This window comes from Galeopterus variegatus, unplaced genomic scaffold, assembly GCF_000696425.1.
Source record: "Galeopterus variegatus unplaced genomic scaffold, G_variegatus-3.0.2 Scaffold2649, whole genome shotgun sequence".
Lineage (NCBI taxonomy): Eukaryota > Metazoa > Chordata > Mammalia > Dermoptera > Cynocephalidae > Galeopterus > Galeopterus variegatus.
The window spans coordinates 196,810-218,792 of NW_007728760.1; the positions used below are offsets into that span (position 1 = coordinate 196,810).

The window sequence follows — 21,983 nt, forward strand, 5'->3', positions numbered from 1 at the left end:
GATTATGAGTAAAACTGCTATGAACATTCTCTTACCTGTCTTTTGATGAACATGCACACTTGTTTCTTGGGCACATACCTGGGAGTAGAATTGTTGTTGGTTGATGGGTTCTTAGTGGATATACTGGCAACAGTTTTTCAGAGTGGTTATGTTAATTTGTATTCCCACTAGCAAAAGATGAGAATTCCAGTTGCTCTTCATTCTTCACAGTACTTGGTATTGTTAGGGGTGTGTGTGTGTGTGTGTGTGTGTGTGTGTTATTTTTGTTTCTAATTTTAGCCATTCGGTGGGTCTGTAATCCCATTTTCTCTTGAATACACAAAAATCAATTAATGAAATCTTTAAGTCTAATGAACTAACTCATTGATTTGCACTAGCTTTAATTCAGATATGGTATTTAGAAGTAGTTAGCTTTGTGTGAGTTCAGTGTGGCCTTTAATGTAGCCATTAAGTTTTTGAAGTGAGTGAATGAAAGTATCAGGTTCTTTACAAGCTTGCTGGATTTTGGTATCAGATTTGACCCAGTACACACCACTGATGGGGAAATAAGTTCAAGATTGGGCCAGGCTTTGTTATTTTAAGTGCTGACTTTGGGTCTTTTAGCCTTTTAGAGCTGTAGGCCCTTATCTATAAAATCAGAAAATTAAAGGCTTTTTGAGCTCTAAATTACACTCTCAACCAGTAGTGAGAAAGTGTAAGAAATTTATCTTCCTTAGGATTTCTTTTTAGCATTCACTGATTTTACCTATTGAGTTCTTTTCTTCCTGGAGTCTATTATTTGCTTTTTTTTCCTCTTCATACCAATTAAGTATAGCTCTTACTGGAAGAAAAAATACAGGAATACATAGTAGGCATTTCTCTGGTGCTAATTTAATGTACTTTAGACACTTTGGCAGTTACTTAACCATTTAAACATATAATCTACCTTTAAGGTGATCTTAGTGGTGACTGAAATGGTAGCTTGTATGTAATATAGAACTCAGAGAAAAGTGTTTTCTTGGGCAGAATAATAGTCTTATTTTTCACAGGGGTGGAGTTATTTTTTGATCAAATTATAAAATTTCAGTGAAATGCAGAGGAAATCCACTTAAAAGACTGCATTGTAATTAAAATGCCCACTTCAAATAATAATAAATTCACTTTTTTTTTTAAATAGGAAATTGAGAAGAGAAGAAGAATAGAGGAAGCATACAAAAATGCAATGACAGAACTTAAGAAAAAATCCCACTTTGGAGGACCAGATTATGAAGTATGAACTTTCATATATTTTTTTATATTTGTAAAGTAATTTCCAAGGCTACAGATGACAGAAATGTTTAAACTTTGTTTAATAATTAAAACAAGATGAATGTCTAATAACCAAAATAAAGTCATATTTTGAATGTGTCTAAAATCCATACAAGTGTAGTACTGACACAAGAAAAGATAGATGGTTCAAAACTCCAAAGGGAAGAACAACACTTTTTTTTTAAGTGTAAAAACAGACCTAGTTTATTTTAAAATTGTATTTTAATTTGAGATTAAACATCACAGGGATCTAGTAAAAAAAAAAAAAAAATCAGCAGTTCATAATTCAAGAAAGCTTATTTAATAATTTTCATTACCACCAATGCTATACTTCAAAGACACCAATAGCCAACACGTCGTTTGTTCCTACTGCAGAATTTAATAGGTTATTAACTTCTGGTGTAACCCAAAAGTATAATTAGGACACTATCATTAAAACGTGATATTGCTTTCTTTTAAAATCACAAATATGAACACCTTCCACCTTGTCGGTCAAATCAAAATTTCAAAATTCTGTGCATTTCAAATAGGTAAAGAAAGGATGTTTATTCAACAAATATGAGTGGAATAAAATATAGATTCCTACATTATACCATACTTTTAAAAATTCAACAATATGTTTAGAAGAGACCACAAAATAATTTTTAAAAAAACAGAAAATATAAATAATTCCTTGGAGAATGCATCTCTAAACATGATACCAAATGTGGAGACTTAAAATGCCGGGCATGGGGGATATAACAAGGAACCAAGCAGGCAAGGATCCTGCCTGAAGGCCTACTTGCATGTATAATGGGAAAGTAGACTGGTAAATAGGCAATTACAATAATGTATGCTATGAAGAACTTTTAACCCAGGAAGAGTGTTGAGTTATGGATGGCTTCCCAGAAGAAATAACATTTTAGCTGAAACCTTGAGAAAGAGTAGAAAGAATGTTTGCTCTTAGGGCTGAGAAGAAAGAAAATATCTGGAGGCCAGAAGCAAATAGAGAGCATTTTGCCTCAGGAGAATTGGAAATGCTTCTTCTCCTTGGAGGGCGGAGCCTCCTCAGATTGAGAGGAAGGAGTGGTAAGAGACTGGCTGGGAAGGTCAACAAGAATCAGTTAAGGTCCTGAGACCACTATGGGTTTTAAACAAGAAATTGAAGTTTTCACATTTACGGTTTGGAAAAATCATCCTTGCTTCCTTCAGTGAGACAAATAGATTGAAGGTGACAGTTGTGACTGGGGGATTGGAGACTTAAGTATTCCAGGAATGCACATGAGAATTGAGGTGGACTAAATTAAAGTAGAAGCAGGAGGAATAGAGACCTGACAAAGTAGATATTTGGAAAGTAAAATTAAAGGATATGGTGACTGAATGAGGGGAAAGGGAGAAATCCAAGATTAGATTCATGTTTCTGCAGATTAGTGTGGAGGTAGGAGAAGAGCAGGTTTTAGACATGTTGCACCTGAGTTGAGACTTTCACAGGAGGTGATCTTCATATTATTAGATATTAAGATCTAACACTTAGAAAGGAGATGGTTTGGTTTGTCTATAAATTTAAGAGTTATAGATGATGACTGAAGCCTTGGAAATGAGTAAGAATGCTGTGGGGAGACCAAGTATGGAACCCGAGTATAGACAGAAGGACGAACCTGGAAAGGAGTCCAATGCGAATGCTTAGAGAGGGAGGGGGAAAATTAGGAATCTGATAGTAGAAAACTCTCCAAAGAGTTGTTAACATAAGAAATGCTGCTCTGAGGGCAAGTGAGATAAAGACTGCGTAGTGTATAGTAGATTTAACAATAAGTAGCTTCTTCCCTTGGTAAGCATGATGAAATATAAAGGGTTTTTTTTAAGTCCTTTTTAATAAAGAACATTTTATTCCAATTTAGTTCTTATCCCACAGATTTGCAATTAAAGGAAAAGCTGTTTCATTTGGCGATGCAGAATTTTTTATTGCTATCATTCCCGATCAGTAGACTCCTAAGACTGACATTATTGCTTAAGAACCAGGAATCCATATGCACAAAAGCACTGTAGATTGAATGAATATTACTATTTTTTAAAATGTAGATGTGGTTATTATGATCAGTAGGGTTTTAAAAATCATTAGAAAATATGCTTGAGTTTGGAGTAGATTTTGGATATTTTGTGTTTTCTCTGATCAAAGAGACCAAAGTTATACTGCTGTCATTTGAGTGTCTTTGAAATGTTTTGACTTTATAAAGGGAATCCTGCAGGAGGGAGGCCTCTGGAATGTTGTTACATTAATTACCCTCATGTCCTAGCTGGTCATTAGATGGTTATATTCACTTTATGATAACTCACTGAGATGTTTACTGTTCTGTATGTGTGTTGTATTTGAATAAAAAGTTGGGTTTTGTTTTTGTTTTTTTAAGTGGGTTGTAAGAGACTGAGTCCTCATAACTCTAAAAGAAGAACTGCATTAAGTCAAGATTTCTCATATGCCTCTGCCAGATGACAAGAGCATTACACTGTAGTTCTTCCCACTCTTCCTGTGTGGTCCCAGATTATGGTGGGGACAGGATGATGTTGCTAGGTACTTTTTAGTGGACTAATGGTGACTTGGGGTTATCAATCTAAGTGGGAAGATTCCAGCCATTATTCGTGTGTCTTAAATAACCGTAAATCCAAGCCTGCCTTTTCAGCCTCTACTTTTACCATAATATGAAACTGTTGTTCCACTTACAGTCCACTTATTTGGTTCATCACAGCAGGAACATATCTTGTTTGTTTCCATTTTGTTATTGTTCTTTACTTTCATCTTCTGATACAGCTGAGTATCAGAAGGTACTCATGTGAATCACTTGGGAACTTATTAAACATGTGTATTCCTGGGCTCCCCAAGACCTACTGAAAAGTAATTCTGGGTAAGAGGGCCTAGGAATTTTAATTGTAACACATTCCACAGGCAATTCCTCAGGTGATTGATGACCATTACTCTGCTTTCTAACCAGACTTTCAAGCATCAGCCCAGCTTTTCTTTCTCCATGTCCTTACTTAGGAATATCCCCCTCCAAATTCCTATCTGCACTTCTCATTGGCTGTAGATCTGCAACTTTGTACTTACCTCTCTGCAATTTTATATGTCTCTGTCATCCCTGTCACAAGTACTCAACTCCGCCACTGTAACACAAAAGCAGCCATAGACAATACATAGATGAATGGGCATGAGTGTGTTCCAATAAAACTTTATTTATGGATACCAAAATTTTAATTTCAAATAATTCCCACATATCATGAAATGTTATCACTTTTTTTTTTTTTCCAACCATTTAAAAATGAAATTCTTAACTCACAGGCTGTAAAAATGTAGGTGGCAGGGGCTGGCTAGTTAGCTCATTTGGTTAGAGTATGGTGCTAGTAACACCAAAATCAGGGATTTGGATCCCCTAACTGGCCAGCTGCCAAAAAAAAAAAAAAAAACAAAACAAAACAATAACTAGGTCTGAGATGATGAAGATCTGAGCTACAGCAGAGACAGAACAGAGTGGTAGAGAGAGAAATATAGGGTATTGGTAAGGTGCCCACCTACCAAGGCCCCTAAGCAATACAAGAGGGAAGGGGTAAATGGCCTAGCAACAACCACCCCCTCCTGCTTCCACAGGCCCCCTATAAAGAACCCCTGCTCTAACTACTATCCTATCACAGTATTGGTCAATATATAGTAAATATATGAGTACTGAGTTCATTAGTTGTAACACTCATGTGATTTTACACAGAGTATATGTTACTCATCTTTATGATAATATTACCTAGTACACTGTTTCATAAATATGTCAATAAATATTTATTGGATCAATTTTCAACTTTTCCCTGGAGTTAATATTGGAGTTTATCAGTGTTTTCTATTTTCTTAAATCAACTGCTTTTTTTTTTCTTCTGTGTGTTTGAGTAGGAAGGCCCTAACAGTCTGATTAATGAAGAAGAGTTCTTTGATGCTGTTGAAGCTGCTCTTGACAGACAAGATAAAATAGAAGAACAGGTATATCTACTATTAAAAAGTCTAAGGTGAAATTTGCTTTAACACTGTGGGCATTCCTTGATGTATGAGGGTGCTTCAAAAAGTTCATGGAAAGATTCATGTTATCTTTTAATTCTATTTTTCCACAAACTTTTTGAAATACCCTCATATATTATTTCATAGAAGTAAAATTTGGCATAATGTCCTCCAGGCTCATCCATGTTGCTGCAAATACATTTTCGAATAGGTAGAAGAGGACTTTGAATGTTCCCAACGTAAAGAAGTGATAAATATTTGAGGTGATGGATATACTAATTACCTGGAATTGATTATTATACATTATTATAATATTATCTTATTATAATACATCAAAATATCACTCTGTACCCCGTAAATATGTAGTTATTGTCAATTAAAAATTTTTTAAAAGTAGAAGAGGACTTTGAATGTTCCCAACGTAAAGAAATGATAAATATTTGAGGTGATGGATATACTAATTACCTGGAATTGATTATTATACATTATTATAATATTATCTTATTATAATACATGTATCAAAATATCACTCTGTACCCCGTAAATATGTAGTTATTGTCAATTAAAAATTTTTTAAAAATAGAATTTGAAAACTGTGAACTTAATAACCTAGAAAATTAACTGTCTACCTTTTGTCACAAATGTAGAATCTTTATATGTCAGGTTCTTTACATATCAATTTGCAAGCGATAGAAAGAAGACCAATAATTGTTTAAAGGAAGTATGCATAATTAACATGAACTTAAATGAAAATATTCTGCCTATTCCCCTTGAGTATCCAACATTAATCATTCTCTTAATATCAAGCATATTTTTACTCTGAGTAAAAAGTCTCTTTGGATTTCTCTTCTCCAAGTATCATGAATTCAAAAGGAAGATGACCAAAAATTTAAGATTGTTTTTCCTCTGCATTAGTACCATTTCATTTTTACCTTCTTTATTGCCATCACTACCTTCACCTTCAGTTTCTTCCTCACTTTTACTTTACTCTGTTTTGTCATCATTACTGAATTCACAGCAGTTATACCTAGTTCCTTCTGTGGAAACTGAAAGAAAGCATTTCTTAAATCCTTTAACTCTAGTTTAAAGATTAATTTGATCCTTCGCCACCTTAAATTCTGCAGCAATGCAGTTACTATATTTTACCACTAGGTGGTACTCAAGGATGGATTTTAGTTATTTCCTCCTTCACCACCCTTTAAGCTTTAAGCTTTGCTACTTATGTTGGAAACTTAACTTTCTTTTTGAGCAAGTATGATTAAGCTGTGGCTATAAAATATCTTACAAATAATCATATATGTATTAATTTTATACTCCAAATGAACTTGCATAAAAAAGTTGGCTTGTTCATTCCCTGTCATTGCTAAGGCAGTTTCTCTTTTTATTTTTCATCGTTTTTTAAAAAAATCAGGGATGAAAATATCATGTCACTTTAATTTGTAAAACGTATTGCTCATTTTTGATATATGAAAGATGCTATGCAGCACTCAATGAAAGTGGGAACTTTCGGTTCCTAAATGGGCTCTACTTTTAGAAGCTTGAAATAGTAACTGAAGTAGCATCATTTCTTTGTTTTCCTTCACTTCAGTTTTTGTCTAGGATATGCTGTTTTGGATAAAGCAGTGAACTCTGTGATCAAGACACTTTAGTCTTATTAGTTTTGCCACTAATTAACTTTGTAGCTATGAATTTATTTTAATTCTCTGGGCCTTGGTTTTCTAATCTGTGAAACAAGGCGTTTAGATAAGATGATTTAAAACATCCCTCTGGCTCTAAAATGCTGCTCTAGTGGATATTAATAATGGTTGAGTAGTGTTTGAGAAAATCTGTGAAACCTTCTATAAGCTTTAGAAAATGAAGTTCATGAAGCTATCAAATAATTTGATTTCAATCTATCCTTGGTGCTCTGATAGGTTCTCTGCAAAAGAGTCATTGAACAGACAATGATTTTCCTTGCCTGATAGCCAGGCATGTTGACATAACAAAGATAATTACAGTGTGGTAGTACTGAAGCTTCAGTATCCATGAAATCAGTTCCATAAATTCAGATCACTTCCCTCTTTGTACTCAGTATATATTGTACAGAACTCTCAACAACACAGCTACTACGTAGGTATTCTCCAAGTGACACTTACATCACTCATTTTTGAGTTTACATTATTTACAAACATAGGGAAAGATGTGCAACAAATTGGTGAGTGAGTGAGAAATGAGATCTTAGTAATTCTATACATACAGCATTGAATTGAAATTAATAGCTCTCCTGTACAGTTAGAAGATGAACACACAACATAGCATAGCTCTTGCTACGTTATTTTTAGTAAATATTTGTTGAGTGAGGAGAAACTAAGGAAGCTAAAGAGTAGGAAGAAGATCAAGTGAAGCTTAACAAGTAAAATGATGAGATGAAGGCAGAATACCTTCAGGGAAAGGAGGCAGAGATATACAGTATGTTCTTAGGCACGTAACTGAAGCAAACAATGGTATTGGTTCCAAGGATAGCCTATGGGCCAGCCCGACAGGGCCCTGATGAGGTAAAATGATTGGAATGATTTGGCTAGGGTTTGAATGATACAAAATTGGTAGCATCAGTGTTAAGATTGACTCGTGATAAACGATGCTATGCAGATAGTGGAGAGTCTGACCGGGAGCAAAATCAAACAACTTATCCCTGGTCTAATGTAGTAGTAGTAGAGTCAAAAAGAAGAAATTGAATTGGGATACCTAAGTGACAGGATTTGACAAGGCTTGTATTTGTAGAGCAGTTTTATAATTTAAATATTTATAATAAAGTGTACACTAATTAAATGTTGGTAGTTTTAGGTTATATTAACCATTCTTAAGCTGCACAATACACTTTAAAGCCTTCTCACCTTACCGTTATGTTTTTTAGTCACAGAGTGAAAAGGTCAGGTTACATTGGCCTACATCCTTGCCATCTGGAGATGCCTTTTCTTCTGTGGGGACTCATAGATTTGTCCAAAAGGTAAGCTAATGTCAGAGTTTACTGAAAGTATAACTTGTATCATTCTTCTGTGTTGATGGAGCTATCTTGTAGTATAAGTTTTCTCTCCTTTTCATCATGAATTTAAGCAATGAGTTTTTTTGTATTATATGTTATATTCCATATATGTCTTCCAAAACAGTTAGAAATCTTATTCTGAGCATAATATTCTTTCTTTTTTATTTAAGGGAAGAAAGGGGGGTGGTTGGTTAGGGAGTAGCTAGTCCAAAGTAGTTAACCAGAAGTGTAGCTAATTATATCAAAAACGTTTTTCTTCTTTGGGGTTAAGTGGTATTATTTTGTATTATTGGAAGTCTACATTCTTTTTGGAGTGATTTTGGAACATAATACATAATAGGTGCATGAAGTCAGCACTTGCTGCTATGCTTGTTTCATATAGTGCTTTGTTTTCTCTTTCTTTATCTTGTGTTTGGAAGTTGGTACTGAATGCTCTGTTGTGCCTTTGTTCTGATTACTTGGTTTTTTCTTTGTCTGTCTCTGGTAGCCCTATAGTCGCTCTTCCTCCATGTCTTCCATTGATCTAGTCAGTGCCTCTGACGATGTTCACAGATTCAGCTCCCAGGTACTGTATGAATGTGTAGAGTGGACTTGAGTCTTTCTGTGCTATATTTCAGCCTGCTTTCCCAGTTCCTAAAAATCTTTTGGTTAAGCCACTTGTTTTGGTTTTGAATTTAAATGTAACAATAAGCATTAAAAAGGCCTTATCTACTAAATAGTTCCTCTATCAGGCTTGCATGTGCCCTTTACTTTTTATCTTCTACCTTGAAGAGTTTGGAATTTTGTCATATAGAAAGTACTCCAGAAAGATTTCCAAATTGAATTGAAACAAATAGAAGTTCTGTTTTTTATATATCATGTCATAATCATATCTGTTTCTTCAGACAGGATTCAACAGCTTTTGATGTACATGGTCTATAGGATTTGTTATAACATAAAAGCAGGTTCCAAGAGTCTCACTTTTAATCTAATTTAAAATATCTCCTAATTATATTCATTAAGGAAATAATGTTTTTTTGTTTGTTTTTATTTTTTGTAGCTGGCCAGTAGGGGGATCTGAACCCCTTGACCTTTGGGTTATCAAGGAAATCACTTTTTAAATAATATTTTTTCATTACCATTATAATACCAAGCTCCATTGAGTAGGTTGTATTTTCCTCATGCAATTATCCTTGGATATTATAAATTAATATTTCTGTTCATATGCTAAATCTGTTGAAATTGGCTTTAAGTTTATTAAACATCTCTAAGGGTTTAGGAAATTAAGACAAAGCTGGATGCTTGTAGTCTCTATCCTCAAAATAAAATCAAATTACCGTTGGAGGAATATTTTTTTAGTGTCAGCATTAGTTTAAAAAAATTTTTTTTAATCTCACATCTTTGCCATTCAACTTTTTGTCTTTATGGTGATTGCATTTTATCGGATTGCATTATGTTATGTTATCCTATGTTAAGAACCTGAGCTCTTCTTTTCTCAGAATGACAGTTTAAATCCTGATTAGCTGCGTGTTGTTAGGCAAGTTTTCTAACTTTTCTGTGCTTTGCTTTTGTGATTTAGCTAGAGCCTGGCACATAGTAAGCACTCAACAAGTGTGAACTTTTACTGCCATTATAATAACATAATTTCTTTGAACTCATCAAAGTTATCTACGTCATTATTTTTTCCCTATAACAGTATTCTAATAAAAGTTTTTTTAAATCATAGTTTAAAACATTTATATTATTTAATATATACAAATAAAATTTACATTTGTTTTTAGCTGTACAATAGAGAAGAAAATTAACTCGAAAGATGTTTTTCTGACTTGTAGCTTTTTTCCTTGAACATTTTTGAGAAAAAGATTTAGCATTTCTTGATCAGAAATAATCCGTAATCAAACATACTGTAGTATTTGTTATCTTTTGCTCATCCATTTATGCTTGCCTTTTAAAAAGTGACTCATTATATTCACAAAAAATCAGTGACAAAACTAGATAATACTAGGAGACTTTGGTATATACTACTAAGTGCCACTTTGCATTAAAATAATAAAGTCATAGACTAAAATCCATCCATACTGGTCACCATTTTCCCTTGAAATGTAGTAATACATAAACTATAAATGAAAGAAAATGTAATGAGAGCAAGGAAAGAATGTAAGCCAGTTATGAAGAATGCCTGAGAATTAGAGCTTCAGAACCCAAACCTAGGCTCAAGCTATAGAGTTATATATAGAACAGCTAAAAAGCCTTTAAATTCAGATGACTGTATAACTGAGGAGCAGGTGCCCATATTTTTATAAGATACTGCTGAATTGTAGCTTGCTTCTTTTCATAACTTTTTGTGTAACTCATGTAAGTTGAGAGAAATTAATCTTGCTGGTAGATTTTTTTCTATTAAATGGTGCTCATGATTAATCTGATACTCTTTTAGCTTTTGATTATTGAACTGTTTTGTATGCCAAAGAGATAAAAAATGAAGAAAATAACATTGAATTCTTCAGGTATTTATTGTCCTTGATAAAGCATTTGTTACCAATAGCAGACTTGGGCTCTGGCAATTAACTGTTGATTAAACTGTGCACCTCATATTCAGCAGCACCTTTAGAATAGGTAACTGATTCCAGGTTGATAAGATTGCTTGTTTCAGAGGATATTGAACTGCCTCAACACAATGTGAAATTACACCAGTGACTAAATTGATTTTGGTACATTTTATAGTTCTTACATTCTGAAAAGACTTACGTATTAAGCAAAATAAGAAGCTCTAAGGATATTCATTAATATTAGAAACACTTATGTTACCTTATATTGTTATACTATACATAATAATACAGTAATGTACAGTAGTAACTCCACATCATTCCTTAATATATTTGAGGTAGCCAAATTCTTCATTTTAAAATATCTTGATAATTAATTTAAAAACTAAGTCAAAGTTTTTCATCACTTTTAATAATTTGCCAAAATATTATCAAAGCATAATACCACATTAATTTCATATTTACCTTAACACCTTTTAAAAGTCCAGATATATATACAGATATCATACTTAGTTTCTTAGTAAGTTTTATGAGTTTTCATATAGAAGCCTTCTATGATAATTTTAATTTTTCTTTGCCATCTACATAAGTGTCGACTCATGACTATCTTGTTCTTGTTAATGATGTGCATAGTCTTGATTGGGTAGGATAATAAAACATAAAACTGAGAGTTGCGCTGAAAATAGCTTCAAATAAAATATGTGAATCTTCTAGGAAATTAGTACCAACACATGAATCTGTCTGAAGGGCAGATATTAGGAATGAAGTTGCTCCAAATTGAGAAATTAGAGTTACAAAGGACTTCAGGTTTTTAAAATAGTGGCTGTAGCTACAAACTAGAAAAATTTTAGGTGTGCAGATTATAAAAAGGACTTGGATTTATAAATGGATGTTTTTGGTCATGTTTATTTGCATAACACAGTTACCATTTAAAGATGTCACCTCAGAAATCAAAGGGGGAAAAAATCATTCTTTATTGAAAAAGAAGTCAAAGGATGTGCAGTACGTCTGCAGGTTAATCTATGGTGAGCATCATTGCAAAAAACAATTCTGTATAAAATTCTTTCCCACTATATGCTCATAGTAACACATTATTATGTAATTATTTCACCCCTTCCTTCTTTATTGTAGTACATTCTAATTTCAGCAAAAGTAGGAAGTAAAATTTTAAAAGTAGATTACTATTAATATTTTTGTGTTTATCTTTTATATAAACATATATACTCACACACAAGATATATATGTGTGTACATACATATATATTTATGAGGTATCTTGAAAAAGTTCATAGAAAGATTTGTATTATCTTTTAATTTCGTTTTCCCACGAATTTGTTGAAACACCCGTGTGTGTGTATGTGTATAAAAATCAGATGCATATTGATAAATACACACACCTTGATAATTGTCTTTTTTTCTACCATAGTAGGTGATTTTATATAAATTGTTTTATAAACTTTTTTTTTTAACTTATATTTAGGCTCATTTTCCCATCAGTAAATATAGGTCTATATCTCTTTATTTATGGATATGCTTGTCGGATTTACATACTCAACTAATACTGAACATTTAGTTTATTTTCAGTTTTTCTGTATTATAGATAGTGCTATGGTGAGCATTCTTATACTTACAGTATCCTTATATAAACATCTTTGCACCCGTATCCAATTGTTTGCTTAGAATATATTCCTAGAAGTGGAATTGTAGGGACAAAGGTTATGACCATTTCTAAGCTTTTTTACTCATATTGACAAACTGTTCATTAGAAAAGTTAAATCAGATTACACTCCCAGTCCAATTTTCTTTTGCTATACTGACACTGAAAATTATAATTCAGTTAATATTTTCCAGTCTGATAGACTAAAAGTGGTATTTTGCTTTTTGGTTATCTGCATTTCTACAGTGAATTAAACTATTCATGTCCTTGGCCATTTTTCTTTTGGGTTAACAGTGCATTATTAATTTGTTATTAATAAATTATTCTGTTCAACAAGCCCCTCTATGGATTTGTGACTGTATAACAATAAGCATAGTTGTATTCCTTTTCACATAGGTAAGAGAGAGAAGTCTGAGCTATGTCTGAACACTCCTAGACTCTTGTTGTACCATCAAACGGCAATTTTCTTTTAAAATTTCTGTTAGTAGTATTAGAAAAATCCAATTTGGTAGCCTCCTAAAATGGTATCATACTGAATGATTCAAATGTGATATGGAAGAAAAGGTTAGAAGTAGAGTGATGTCCCCTCTTAAGTCAAATGTGTTGTATCTCCTTTTTTTCCATGGTATATTGGTATAAAGTTCATTGGTGTATAAAGGTACTGCATGTGTCAGCTCATCACTTTCAACTCTAGGTCCAGAAAAATCAAGGGCATGATTCCTGAAATTATGCTTAGCCTGGTTAAAACTTGCAACCACTAATCACCTGCTTCAATGATTTTGAAACATTTTTTTTTTTTAGTAATAGCAGGTGTTACTAATCACATTATTTCCTAAATTTCACGTTTTGAGCCTGACAAAATTTTAAAATTTGGTTCGTGTTTGTTCTTGTCTTCAAACATAATGGTCTCTTGTCTCCCATATCTTTTTGATGTGTAGAGTCATAACTGAAAGTAAACTGAGCAGAACCTTATCTGAAGCATCAATGTGGTCACAAGTACCCTCAACACTGCTCCTAGCAATATTGGCTACTTCATATTTTATTGCCATGAACATAAAATTAATTATAGTGAGATTTTACCTGTATCACCTCTCTTCTTAACTTTACTTATTACTTCAAGGAAAATCCCCTGATGAATGATGAAAGCTTTGCAGAGGTTACTACAGTAATTAAGTACTTTATAGTTTCTTTAATTTCCTAGGAGTACAGTACTGAATACCTCTTTTTTTTTGTTGGACTTTTTCAAGCCCTCTTAAGTCAAGGAAATAAATAAGAACCAAGACTTTGAAACTTTTTCTATAGATACAGGGGTAACTTACAGGAATATCTTTTTTTTTTTTTTTATCTTTCTAGAAAGACAATCTTAAATGTGCTTTCTGTATGTTGTTAAACTTGTGCTTTCTCCTACCAGTTTATATTTGTGGAATCTGGTTTCTTTTAGACCAAAACACGAATCAAAAATACATCATCTCTCAAACATTTGAAATACCTAATTATGGAATATTCTCACAAACAAAAACACAGTTACCTGCATACTTTCTGACCAAAGAGCTAAGTGGCACTAAATATTTTTTAAGCCAAACTCTTATGTTTTCTAACAGAATAAAATCCTTCTGTTCTTTACATACTTCCTTTGCAGACAACCCATTTAAAGTAGGGTTTATTTCTGGGAAGCATTTCTTTCTGCCTCTAGTCTCATAATACAGGCATTCTTAACTCCTAGTTCCCCACCTACAAAGTACATATTTAAATCGATAGATTTTTAAGATCTTGGTATCTAAAGAGGATAAAAATTTCTCCCAGTCACAATGTAACATAGACAAATGAATCAAGCCAGTGCTACTGTGGTTCTTTTATTTATACATACTAACTGGAACTTTTCTTGTTCTTCCTCTTTTGGAAATCATTGACATTTTGTGTGTATTTGTAACCTGGAGTCCTGCATTAGTCACCTTTATCCTCTCAAAGCAGATTTCAAAATTATAAAGGCATGTCGGTTTCTCCTGGCAGCACCTGTAATTATGTTTTCTCATTAAGGCTTTGGAAAATTATAGAATGTACTTTTAGTTAAATTTTAAAATTTCTGTCAAATATGTAACCTAACATCACTCACATTATTTTGAGAATTATGAATAAAGGAATAAATATTATATTAGTGTTTATTTAGTACTAATAAAGATTGTAGAATCTCAGCATTAACATTTTTATCCAAAACTTTTTAGTGATGATTGCCAAATCAAGAGACACTTAAAGCCATACTTACTTTCAGTAACAAAGAATGCATTCTAAGATCCAGAAAACTTGATGTAGCAGAAGTACACATCACTATAACATATTGATGCCATCCTTCAGTATAGAAAAATTATATTCCCAGGGCTAATAATCTTAAGAGTTTCTGCCTTCAACCCATTAATGTATTAATTTCAAAATACATTTAAACCCAATTCCTTATTCTGTATTCCTAATGGAATGTGATTGTCTTTATTTAAAATAAGTAGTTTAAGTTAGGAATAAATTTTTAAGTGGAAGTATAATATACATATTTTCCAACTCTTTTATGCCTTCTCCAATGTATTTATTATATGAAACAAAATTATTTTGTTTCCACAATCTTTTTATCACTTCAGTTCTGTGTAAAAACATATTTCAAATATATTAATATAAAAATAAAAATACATTTCAAACTGGGAGACTTTGCAAAAACACTTGCATGAAATCTTATCAATCAATCTGATTGAATATTCTGGGAGTGTGACATATTCAGCACTTTTTGCTTAATTATATAAGATGTATAAGGATCATTGTGATAGTTAAAAGCAGAATTTACATTTAAATTTGAGTAAAAGAAATTGAGTTAAAAATTTAGAAAGAATGGATGAATTAAAAGGTGAATTATGTGTAAATGCTTGCATATATGAGTATTAGCATTGTCCCTCAAAGGAAATAGAACAATGAAATTGGAATCAAATAAATGGGATGTTGGTTATTTTAAAGGAGGTTTATATTAACGATAAAGAGAGATTTATCAGTGAAATAAGGAATGTTTTGTGACCTTTTTGTAGGGAAATCTTTGACATATGAGTTCTTTGATATCTCTACAAGTCTTAAATATAGGAACAATGTACTAGGTATCTCTTTATGCCCCTTTTACCCTTTGTAGTTCATGATTTTATGCATTAAGACATCGTCTCTGTATTTTATGGTAAAGGACAGCATATTTCTTTTTTCCAGAAAATGCTTGTTTTGGTCACTTGTTGCACATTAGGCCAATCTGTGTTACTTGAGTGAGGTATCTTTCTTGCATTTCTCCCTTCTGTTATTAACCTGGATATCCGGAATGTGGACTAAACTCTTCAACACTATAAAACACCTACTAACCTTTGTGCGTTTGGTTGCTCAGCTTCCTAAGAGCACCATTCTGAACTGAAGTAAACTGAATATTATTCTGTTACAGAGATTATGACATAGCTGTTGGATATGGATTCTCATGGCTTTATTTTTCTTTTCAAGGTTGAAGAGATGGTGCAGAACCACATGACTTATTCATTACAGGATGTAGGTGGAGATGCCAATTGGCAGTTGGTTGTAGAAGAAGGAGAAATGAAGGTAATTCCCACTGAAATGTTATAGGTTACTAAGTGCAGTTCTATTTCAGGCATGCTGTTGTATGAACAAGGAGAGCATTTTCAAATTACTTTAAAACTAATTATTATATATGATCAAAGAAGTAGCAGGTATAAATGTCCTTCTGCTTCCCCAGTTTTGCTTTTACTAATTTTTTTTGTGATCATAATATAAATCTATCACTAAACCATTCTGTTTTGTGTAGGCCATGGAGAAAATAAAATTTGGTGGATTAGATATGAATAGGTCACAATTAACTGATGGTCCTCTATTTAGGTGTTTTGTTGTTGTTGTTGTTTTTAATATACTGAATGTTGTGCCCAGATGTCACTTTATTTCTTTCCCTCTTTGGTCTATACCTCCCTTCTTGCTGTTTCTCTTACTGTACCTTTTTTTGATGCTTGGACATTGGTCAGCTAATCTTGTTCACATCCCTAAACAGAAGAGACAGAGAATAAGAGCAAGGAATAGGAAATGCAGAGATGGATTGAAAAGCAGTAGCAGCAGCAGCACTGAATTTTGGATTACCTATTGCCCAAGGCACTATGCTAGAGATACAGAGATTTTAATAAGACTCTCTCCAAGCTAAAGCTTTAGTTGAGGAAGGAGGATATTGACGTTTAAAAGACACTAATACTTGGCTCCATCTGATAATGTATTGAATGAAGAATACAGATAAATAGTGGAGAAAATTAGAAAAGAAAGAGAGCTCTGTGGTTTGAAACAATTCACCCCACAATGAGGGGAAGCATTTGAACTATATCTGGAAATGGAAACAAGGTTGTGATAAAGGAGTGAGGTTAGAGCATTTTAGATAGGAAAAAAAAAAAAAATAGGAGCAAAAACTTGAAAGCAAATTTCTTATTCAGGATTTTTGCATAGACTATGTTGGCCAGAATAATTCTAGCAAATGAGAAACAATATTAGATGCTGTGATTTCTTCTCCTCTTGAATAGGGAGCAAATTAAGAAATAAGAGGAGACAGACAAATGAGATACCAAAATTAAGCTACAATTCTCATAAGCTGATTGGAGAGAATGGCTTTAGATCAGCTGCCACAGGGTCTTGCTAATATATTACCCCAGAATTAAACATAATGTTTCTGACATAACTAGATAATTCCAGGACCTCCCAACAGGAGCAGCCTCCAAAAGCAGACCGAGATGCATGCTGTCTGCAGAAGAAGGGGCTGAGCCAAGCCTGCCTTGTTCCTCCTCCTGTACTCAACATTCAGATAAGTCATTTTTCTCCCTAGAGAGGAGAAAAGTGAAGGAGTGAAGAGAAGCTAGGAGCGATAGTCTAGATGAAGTCCTACCACCTAGAATGAGGAATACAGAGTAAATGCCCCTAAGGCCCACAACATTAGAGAGAAATTGGGGCTACGTTATGGGTAGCATAAAGTAACCCACTAAGGAGAATAGACAATAGACTATGCAAAGTGTCATTTTAGGAACATTAAGCTGATTGGGAAGAAACTGGAGACCAGGAAAACCACTTAAGAGAGTCTCACGCAGGGTGATGAAAGCCTACCTAGAACAGATAAGCAACAGTAGAAAAGTCAAGCTGTTGGGTGTCCTAGAAAAGATTAGTAATAAGCTTAATAGCTGGTGAACTACGAGGGGAGGAATCAAAAGTCTAGTTTCCAGTTTGGGAAAAAGGTGGTTTCAGTAATGTGAATAAATAAGCATAAAGAGGAAGGTACTGTGGCAAGAGAGATTAAATGAGAAACTAGGTAAAATGCCTAACACCTTGTGGCCACATAGGCACTCCATAAATTGAGAGCTGGTTTGCCCCATGGTAACGTGTTACTTCATTTCTCAAAAGAAATTCTCACAGAGTTCTCTAAAGTAGCAAACTCTATAATTTTGAGATAATTAATTTTGCTCAGCACTTAAGATGTATAATCTCAGTATTTAAAACAAGGCAGAGCTGTATAATCTTTTTTTACAGTCATTTATTACATTTCATTATTTCATTTATTACAGTCATTTATTATATATGCATGTTTTCCATAATTGAAGTTTACCTTGGATTTGTAGTTTTAATTATTTTCATGTTGTCTGTGTTAATGATTTGAAATTTTTTATTTCTTTTAGCAGACTATGTTCTATAAATAGATATTTATAAATAAAAATCTAAAAGGCAGCTAAATTTAAAATCATGCTTTCAAGTTTGTACTTTAGGGGTTTGGTTTTGAATTTTCAAACAGTTTTTTAAATATGTCCTTTTTAGGTATACAGGAGAGAAGTAGAAGAAAATGGGATCGTTCTGGATCCTTTGAAAGCTACCCATGCAGTTAAGGGTGTTACAGGACATGAGGTCTGCAATTACTTTTGGAACGTTGATGTTCGCAATGACTGGGAAAGTAAGCTATTATTAATATACTTTAATCTAATTATTATTTTAGAAAACCAACCTGATTTTCTACCTCTGATCTATAGTTTATAAAGTCAGTGTAAAAAATATCTGGGGAATCATATAGAGCTTTTCACTGTACAACATCCTTCCCAACTCATATGTCAATTGATCTAGTACCTCAGTAACTGTGCATGATAGGGAGGTATTATTATTTCTCATTTTACATACAAAGGAAAGTTCAGATAGGTCAAGTGACTTTTCAAAAGCCACAGAGCTAATTAGTGGAAAAGCCAGGACTGAAGTTGAAGGTTTCTGTTTTATCATCTACTTCTTCTTAAACTGTTTTGTTTCCATGGTAAATCCTAGATGAGTCCTGCTGTGGTTAGTTTAGAGTATTCCTAAGTGTGTGTGTGTTTTCATTTGACACAAAATCTCATAAAATACATGTACTTCTGAACATCATAAGATGTTTATTGCTGGAAGTTTGACATTCTTCAGAGTATTCCTAAGTGTGTGTGTGTTTTCATTTGACACAAAATTTCATAAAATACATGTACTTCTGAACATCATAAGATGTTTATTGCTGGAAGTTTGACATTCTTTTTTCACCCAAACCTAGGAGAAGTTTATTTAACTTTTTAATAAATCAGGGAACAGAGAAGGGGTTATAGTGTTAGGAAATTATTTGAGCCTGAGTAATGCAGTAGTGGTTAGAATTGCTTTCTTGCTGTGAAAGGTAGATATTGGGCCAAAAAAAATCAGACCTCCTGGTGATCAGACCTCATAGCCACCATATATATTATAGCCTTTATACTAAGTATTAACTACCCTCCATTCTGATGTAATCTAAACAGGGCAGAATCCTGTTCATTTTACCATAATATTCATTTATAATTGACTTTCAACAAAAGTGAATTGATTACATTCTAGGAAAAAGTAATATATCTTTCTGGCTACTAATATTATTCTCTTCATTTCAGCAACTATAGAAAACTTTCATGTGGTGGAAACATTAGCTGATAATGCAATCATCATTTATCAAACACACAAGGTAAAGATCTCTTCATCCATCCTGAAAAGATTCCAATGTAGTTCAAACTCAGACATATAAATCTCTAAAGTAAAATTTGGCAGGAAATTAAATGCCATGAAAGATCCAAAAACTCCCCATACAGGCCTAAGGAGAAAAAAAAGATCCAAAGATTTTATTAATAATTCATGAATGTTGTATATTTGAAAGGTATCTCAGCTTATTTAGAGAAGAAATGTGTGCAGGCAAGAATCTGAGAAATATCATCTAGAAACAGTATTGAATGAAGATCTATAGTTGGTTTCTCTTTACCCACATATATATTTTTTTATTTTATCATTATACAGTGTAGTTGATTTTCATGCCCCTTTATCAATTACCCACATATTAAGTCTTATCTGAGATACTGAAACACATTTTAATAATTTTCCAGCATCTAATCTCTGTAGGAGAATGATGTTACCAAATACGAAAATGAATTATCGTTTCCTGTGACAACAATGATAAGCATATGAAATGTATGGTATTAATAAGACTATTAGGTGTGATCTAAGTGGATTATCTGAAAGCAAGGAAAACTTGCTGAGCGTGACTGAGTGGTTTGGTCATACACCAGAGCACACAGGAGCATTGTAAATTTATCCCCTTTCACATCATTTCTCCTTCTGCTATTTTTGATATTTAAAAATTGTAGAATTAATATTTCTTTTGCCTTACCCCTTCTGAAAATTGCCAAGTAATATATTGTATGTAGAAAAATAAAAGAAATTAGAATTTTGGAGAGATCCACCAAAAACAATATTGTATGTTATGTAAGAAATATAATGATTTAGTACTTTATTTTTCCAATTCAGTGGGTACTTCACTTTTATCTTTTTTTTTTTTTTTTTTTCTTTTTTTTTTTTATGTGGGATCCGAACCCTCAGCGGGAGCGCCGCCACACTTCCCAAGCGGCGCACTGTAGCAGTGCGCCACCGGGCCGGCCCCACTTTTATCTTTTTTAAATGATTTTTTAATTGAGTTGAATATGTGAAAATATTTGAGGTTTGTTATGTATTTTTTGAGCTCAGCCTTGTCATCTGAGACATGTCTAATCATGAGCTGTGCTTCGTTTTACATGTTAGCTGCTCAAGAAATGTGTAACAATGTAGATTCTGTTTCAGCACAGATTTTGAGGTCTGATATGAAATCTAAAATTTAGTAAATGTTGGGCCGGCCCGGTGGCGCACTGCTACAGTGCACCGCTTGGGATCGCAGCAGCGCTCCCGCCGAGGGTTCGGATCCCACATACAGACCGGTTCCCACTCACTGGCTGAGCGAGGTGCGGGCGCAACACCAAGGGTTGCGATCCCGTTTGCCGTTCCCGGTCCAGTACGGGCGCGACACTGAGGGTTGCGATCCGTTGCCGGTCACGAAAAAAGACAAAAAGGAAAAAATAAATAAATAAAATAAAATAAAATTTAGTAAATGTTAAAATACCAGTTATTTGCCCTATAATTTGGAATGAAGATAAATGACCCATAGTTTAGAATCAGAAGAACCTTATTATCTGAAGATGATTGATCCTGGAAAACAATCTGCTGAAGGTATTCCACTTGATAAATAGCAGATGGAAGAGAGGTTCATATAGTTTGTATTAGAATTAAAAAATAAAACTAAAAATTATTAAAATATCTTATATGTAACAAAATTTAAGTTACAGTTATAATTATTGGCCAATTCTTGGAATAAACAAATTGTCCTGGTATAATTTTTTTTTTAACTTAATTGAATGACACTAAATAGTATCTTTCCCTTTAAATTTGACTTCTTTTATAACATAGTCTGTATTAATCCGTTTCTGTTGCTTATAACAAAATACCTGGAACTGGATGATTTATAAGAAAACAAAATTTATTGCTTATAGTTTCTGAGGCTGGGAAGTCCAAAGTCCAGGGGACACATCTGGTGAGAGACTTGGTGGTGGCAACAATAGATAACAGAGTATCACATTGCAAAATGGTGGAGCAGAGAGAACAGAAAGTAATGTCCTCATTCACTCTTCTTTTAAAGTCTTCTGAACCACGCCCCTGACCACCATTATCAGTGTGTTCACTATGGCGTGGTCCTATAATCTAATCACCTTTTCAAGGTTCCATCTTTCAGTTAGCATAATAGGACTTCTCAACCCTCTTAAGTTCTAACTTCCACAGAGTCCTAGGGCGTGGACACAATGCAGCCAAGTTCCTTGCCAGTTCACAGCAAGGTTGATCTTTGCCCCAATTTCCAAAAAGCTCCTTCTCATTTCTATCCGAGGCCTTCTCAGAATGGCCTTTACAGTCCATATTTCTTGTAGGCAGCATATAGTTGGGTCCTCCTTTCTAATCCAGTCAGCCAATCTGTGTCTTTTGATTGGGGAATTTAAACCTTTTACATTGAGAGTTGTTATTGAAAGGTGTTGATTTATTCCTAGCATTTTATTGATTGTTTGGTTGTCTT

General features: G+C 33.5%; 1 protein-coding gene across 2 annotated transcripts in view; it reads left to right on the forward strand.

Moving 5' to 3' along the window:
- The window catches only part of COL4A3BP (collagen, type IV, alpha 3 (Goodpasture antigen) binding protein), a 144,489-nt gene that overhangs the window by 112,793 nt on the left and 9,713 nt on the right, over positions 1-21,983 (forward strand). The window contains exons 8-14 of one of the 2 annotated variants that reach the window (XM_008582502.1): positions 1,157-1,249; positions 5,192-5,278; positions 8,187-8,279; positions 8,803-8,880; positions 16,004-16,099; positions 18,350-18,482; positions 19,456-19,526. In XM_008582502.1, coding sequence (XP_008580724.1) covers positions 1,157-1,249; positions 5,192-5,278; positions 8,187-8,279; positions 8,803-8,880; positions 16,004-16,099; positions 18,350-18,482; positions 19,456-19,526 — 651 coding nt within the window. The remainder of the gene's footprint in view (positions 1-1,156; positions 1,250-5,191; positions 5,279-8,186; positions 8,280-8,802; positions 8,881-16,003; positions 16,100-18,349; positions 18,483-19,455; positions 19,527-21,983) is intronic. The other variant, XM_008582503.1, reaches the window with a different exon arrangement.